General features: G+C 35.5%; 1 protein-coding gene across 1 annotated transcript; it reads right to left on the bottom strand.

Annotated features, from left to right (window-relative positions):
• Positions 1-2133: 2133 nt before the first annotated feature.
• On the bottom strand, positions 2134-3087 carry LOC101434159 (olfactory receptor 51V1-like). Its single transcript, XM_004475348.2, has one exon. It carries the CDS (start codon positions 3085-3087, stop codon positions 2134-2136), a length of 954 nt encoding a protein of 317 aa, XP_004475405.2.
• Positions 3088-6536: the final 3449 nt, after the last annotated feature.

A 6536-nucleotide genomic window follows, 5' to 3' on the forward strand; every position in this document is an offset into this window, starting at 1 on the left:
GTGTGTTTGGTCAGAGAAGTACTTGAAAGAATATCCTGTGGTTTTCTTCTCTTCCACAAATTAGTAAGTGATACAGGGATTCTGCAAGGACACAAAATTATGGGGAATGCTGGATAATTAAGAAGTCAAAGTATAATTTAGGTTATACTTTGTTTATAAGCAAATAACTCTAATCAAAGGCCATAGGAAAAAATGCTGGAGTCAGGGGAGTAAAAGAAAACGAGTAAACTCTCTGGACATGTCCTGTAAGAGCCAAAGTTGTGGATGGGACGCCACACAAATCCAAGAGAAAATAATCAGCCAAAATTCAGCTGATGTTGAGGAAAGGACAGAGTCCCAAACAGAGAGAGGAGGCAAGATGAGATATCTTTCACCAAGGGTCAGACAAGTTTTATAGCAATTAGACCAGAGACTCAAACAATTCTCTCACCCAATTCCTCAGGGACATGTTGGCTTCTCCTTTAATGTAGATGATAACAGAATTGGGTGGGGGTGTGAATAGGGGTATGGGTGGACAGAGACATATGGAGGAAAGGATCAATTCCCCCAGTCATAAAAGATGTTTTTTAAACTCAAATACATTCATTCGCCTTTAAGTTGGAGTTTCAGACAAATACAATCTATAGCATGAACATGGTCTCTTGGAATATGTTAGCACATATCTGAGTTTTGGGATATAAAGTACAAAACCTATTACATAGGAATTTAGTAGATAATAATATTGTCTAAAGAAAGAATGGACTATTTAGTAATTGTTCCCAGTAGTAACTCATTTGAAAACACACAGTCACATCCATATACAATTTAAACCCTTATCCCATGAGAAAAAAAGAAAACCAAAAACAAAAGCAAAACAAAACAAAAAACACAGAGTCACAGGGATATAACTTATGTATAAGGAAACAGTAGTAGCAGTGGTAAAAAATGCTAAATGTGAAATCAAAATACTCTACCAGTTACTTTTTATTTATTTAAATCCCTTTACCTCAATTTCCTCTTAGGCAAAATGGAAATATTAGGATTTACCTCATATATTTGCTCTGATGATTAAAAGAGAAATTCCTTACCTAGTGTGTACATGGTACCTGAGATAATAGGCATCTGATAAATATAAACTAAGTATTATTATTGTTATTGTGGTGATTGGTTAATAGTGTTGACATAAAATATTAAAAGTAAAATTAGCATTTTATACAATATTTTTATAATCATATGGTGTGAATGTTTACAACAGATTTATTCATAACCAAAACAACAAAAAATCAAAATTCAAATCTGCTGATGAATGGATAAACAATTTTTCTATGATATGGTAGCATAGGACTCAGGCATAAAAATAAGTGAACTATGGATACATGTAATAAGAACAAATCTCAAATACACTATTCTTAAGTCACATAATCCAGATATACAAGACTACCCTGCTTATGATTTAGTTTATATGACTTTCTCTGAAATAGAAGATTATAGGACAGAAATTACATTAGTAGTTGCCAAAGATTTAGGGTTGAGGGAGGGGACTGATCACAAAGGATATAAGGAAACTTTTTAAGATGATGGAAAGATGCTGTATCTTGATTATGATGGTGATGGTTTTTGAGTGTAAATACTTTTCAAAACTCATCAAACTATACATGTACAGTCCTACCTCCTATGGTGCTTATTCCACTAAATGGCCATCTGGCTAACCTAGGTAAAGAAGGACATGGTTAAAAAATAAACAAGAACATGCCTAAAGTAGTGAAAATGGACTAAGATAGTGACTGATCTTTTAAAACTTACTTCAAGAATTGTAATCAGCAACATAAATTTTTTCCATAATAGCTTGTTCCCAAACTGTCCTACTGAACTGGCTAGAGTAAGACGTATAGAATTTACTAGTTAATCAATTTCAAACATTACTATGATACTCAGTACATTGTATTTACATTTTATAATTTATAAAAATTGAGCAATATATTATTTACATCAATTTAATTCCTTTATGAAGGTTGTTGCAAAATGGAAAGGGAAGCAGGTATTACATGTCCAATATTATACAAACAGAAACTATCGAACATATTTTTAATAAATTATTTATTTCTTACCCTTGTGAACTGAATTTGGTGACTTTAAATTGAGTCACATTTGGTCTCAGGGTACTGAGGCTACATTCAAGAAGCACAATCTCTGGATTCTCCTTCGTAACTGCTGAGTCTTGATGCTATAAATAATGGGATTCATTAAGGGTGGAAAAAGGATATAGATGTTGCCCATGAGGACATGAACTAAAGGTGAGAGGTGTTTCCCAAAACGATGCACCATTGTCAGACCAATGATTGGGATATAGAAAACCAAAACAGCACAGATGTGAGATACGCAGGTCTGCAAGGACTTGATCCTCTCCTCCTGGGATGCAATGGCTAAAACCGTATGCAATATCATGATGTAGGAGATAAGAATGAGTACTGCGTCCAGTAACAAGTTGCTAATAACCAAGGCCAGAGCATAGATGCTGTTGAAGCGGATGTCGGAACAGGCCATTCGAATTAAGTCTTGGTGCAGGCAGAAAGAGTGAGACAGGATGTGGGGACGGCAATAATTTAAGAACTTTAGGCGGATGATAACTGGAGGTATAAGTAAAGAACTCCTACCTAGAATGGCCATCCAAATTTTCATGATTTTGTCATTAGTTAGGATGGAAGAATAGCGCATTGGATTACAGATGGCAATGTAACGGTCAAAAGCCATGGCAAGAAGGACAGAGGACTCCATTAAGGACAGACCATGGATAAAGTAGGACTGGGCAATGCAGGAATCCAGGCTGATCTCTTGAATGAGCCCCCACAGGATCCCCAGCACTGTGTGCACGGTCGACAACCCCATGCACAGGTCGGTGAGCGCCAGCATGGCCAGGAAATAGAACATGGGCTGGTGTAGGCTCGGCTCAGTTCGAATCACATGGAGGATCAGGCAGTTTCCTAGAAATACCATGGCATAGATGGAGAAGAAGGGGATGGAGATCCAGAGATAGTCAACTTCCAGGCCAGGAAAACCAGTGAGAACAAAAATGGAACCACTAACGTTGGAGATTGAAGTGGTAGACATTAAAAGATGATTGAAAATATTTCAAGAGATGTAAATGAGATAGGTTTACAATCCCCAAATTCCTGGTATGTTTATCTGCTTTTGAGAAGAAATAAAATACAATACAATTTCCTTACGTTTCATAAGCTCAGAAAAATAGAAACCTGATTCTTTGTTCTTTAGCACACAAAAAATTCCTTAACCAGACATGAATTTCTAGAGGTAGTGACAAGGGATGTCATAAGACTAAGGAGCTTTATATAGGAAGTGGAATGTTAATGGATATATGGGATTTGGATTTGGGCATGAACTTTTGAGAGTCTTGTCTATTCCCAAAGAAAGATCATGTGGGATTGCAGGTGTATACCATTGCCATGACTGGCAGTACATTCAGGAAAATACAGAATAGATGAGTAATTTTTCTCTTAGGTACTACAATTGTTTCTGTTACTACTACTCCCAAAGGATCCGAAGTTCTCAAAGGAAATGTGATTAGTTAAAGCAATCTAACTTTGAAGAACATAAAATTTAACCAAGAGAAAACTTAATGAACTTAATGAACTAAGTGGAATCAGAGGCACATTATTTAGTCTTCTCTTAAAACTATTTTAATTACACTTTCCTTTATTTTACTTCTCTATTTTGCATCTCATTTAAACTGTATGAAATTTCTGGATTTTCTGAATCTCACAGTATTTTTTAAATTTCATATCTTTCATACATGGGTAACATAAATGACATGCATTTTAAACAGGAAATTATTAAACCATTAATTGATAATATCTATTTTATCTATACTCATCCTAGCTGTTTAACAGCAGAGTAGAATTAGTTTATTAAGCGTACCATAACTTTCATAACACCCATATGGTAAAGATAAGTTTGCCAAGGATCCTTGAGCCCTACCCAAAACTTTCAGCACCTCTTTCATGTTATATAGATTAAAGCATTATGACATGAGCTCCTTTTGTTACTAGAGCCCATCAATTATTAGGTCTTGTAGGAATAATTTGGTGATTTCAGAAAACAAATGGAGCTTTAAAGAACACCAAAATTGTTTGTGGATTTGGGTAATTGGAAACTAATTCTGGAAATGAGTGATTTTTTTTAGAAAGAATGCAATGATTAAAAATAAAAGAAAAACTTTAATTAAACAAAATTTATTATTGTCAATGTACATCTCAGTGCCTGAATAATTCTGGAAAAGGGGAGTTATTAAATCTGATAGAGTTGAATATGGGATGCAGGTATGTAGCACTAATTTGGTATAAATTCTAAAATGAGAATCATAAACATCGTCGTATTCACTGTTATATGATATCTTAGTCCTATTTGAGTAACAAGTTCCTTTGCCTGATCTTTCAGCACACCAGGAATTTGTGTTCCCTGGGAACTTTTTAAGTTGCAGCCCAGAGTCATTCCTGACTGAGTTAATCTTAAATTTCCTATCAGGGCCAAGTCTCCAATTGGAAGGGGGATGCTTATTACAGCAATATCTGTTTTGGGACCAATGGGAGAATGTACACAGACCCAAAGGTTACTCTGATTAGTTTCCTTTGTTATATGATGCGCCAGAAGGACAAAAGAATTTTATTCCTGGTAGAAGTACATAAGGCAGAATAGAGCAAGAGGAGATCAAAGGTATTGGTAGGTGAATGTAGGGTATCATTGGGGATGGAGATTGGGTATTTCTCAGGTCTATTTGACTCTCAAATTAACTGTGGAAAGAAGGTTCTTATACATCCTTCTAGAGCCACTCTCCAGGCACCATTTTTGCAAAGCATGTGCTCTCTTCATGGCTCTGTCACATTTTAGTTAAAGTATGTATGTTGTTTTCTTGAGAGAAGATGCTATTGCACACTTAATATAGTACAGTAGAGTATAAACATAACTTTCATATGCATTGGGAAACCAAAATTTGTGTGACTTGCTTTGTTGTGATATTTGCTTTATTGCAGTGTTAGGGAAGCAAAGCTGCAATATCTCTGAGGTATACCTTTATAATCTTTTCATGTGTTTGTGTGTGTATGTGTGTGTGCATGTGTGTGTTGGAGAAGGGGGTAAACAATGGACCAGAAAATTAGTAAAATGACCTGAATTACTTGAGATTGATGTCCATTGTAAGAGGAAGCTGAGTGTGAATTTTAAGGTTTTGGACAGAATGAGGGGTGTCCTGTAGGAAAAGAGGGATAGCTCAGAATACGTAGAATGAACAGGGCATCCCCAAGAATGGGAGCTGAGGTGTCACGTTTAGGACGCATAGAGCTTCATATTATTTGCATATTCATATTCCTAGCTTTGCTAACTCTTGCAGGCCTGTTCATGGGACTGTCATCATTGCATATGATGCTAGGACTTAGTCAGGAAATTGGTCTGGAACCTGCATTGCCCAGACTTTATTTTCTTCATGGTCACTCCTGCTTTGGGTCTGGAATCCTACCTGCCTTGGCCCTTAACCACTTCACACCAATTTGCAGACATATGAGATGTACATCCATCTTGACTAATAGTCGAATCTTTTCTTTCATGATGACCATTTTGATGAAAGTGTCCTGTCAATTCTTCTTGTCATCATTCATTGGAAATTTTCCCATTACTGTCACCCTTACCTCCTTTGCCTCTCTTTCTGGCTGCACCAGGACCTATTCCAGCTGTTCTGCTCTGGCATTTGCTTCAACAGCTTCAATATCCTGGCTCTAGTGATTTGTACCTTGTTGTTGAATGTTGTCCTTATTCTCATTTCCTATATTTTCATCCTGTGTACAGTGCTGGCAATTGCATCTTGGGGGGAGAACTTCAAGTCTTTGCAGACCGTTTTCCCACATCAGTACAGGTTTGATTTTCTATATTTCTATTATTGGTCTTACTATGATATATTGCTTTGAAAGCATGTCCATATAGGGATATATAAGGGCAAATATTATCTTTCCACACATGTGATGAATCCAGCCATCTACATGTAAAGACCCAGTAAATTTGAAGTAGGATGAAGAAATCTTTTTTCCTGAAAATTTAATGAAATCCTTGAATGTTATCAGTAAGAATGCTTTAAGATCAAAATAATAAGGTTTAGCAATTTGAAATTTGAATAATACTTTCTCTAAATTATTGTTATTTCACTGAGAACAGATTATAATTATATTGTCTTGCTAATGCAAGAGGAGTAATAGTACTAAGTTTTATTCATGTATGTTCCCAAAAAGATTTCTGAAAGTTTTTTTTTTAGTACAATCATAGCTATTATAAGCATGGCAATAAAAGTCTTTAAATTTTCTTGACATGTTTATGAAATATTAAATGTGTGTTATTCTGAGTTCATCAACTCTTTCCTTCCGTCTGCATGCCTAGACACACTTCTACCCAAAATTTTGGAAATTTGTCTATTATTTAAATCATTCAAATAATGATGGTTATATCAGGATATATGATAGTATAAAATTAGACTTGCTTCATTCTTAGAAGTAAGTAAC

Source organism: Dasypus novemcinctus, chromosome 10 (genome assembly GCF_030445035.2).
Source record: "Dasypus novemcinctus isolate mDasNov1 chromosome 10, mDasNov1.1.hap2, whole genome shotgun sequence".
Classification (NCBI taxonomy): Eukaryota; Metazoa; Chordata; class Mammalia; order Cingulata; family Dasypodidae; genus Dasypus; species Dasypus novemcinctus.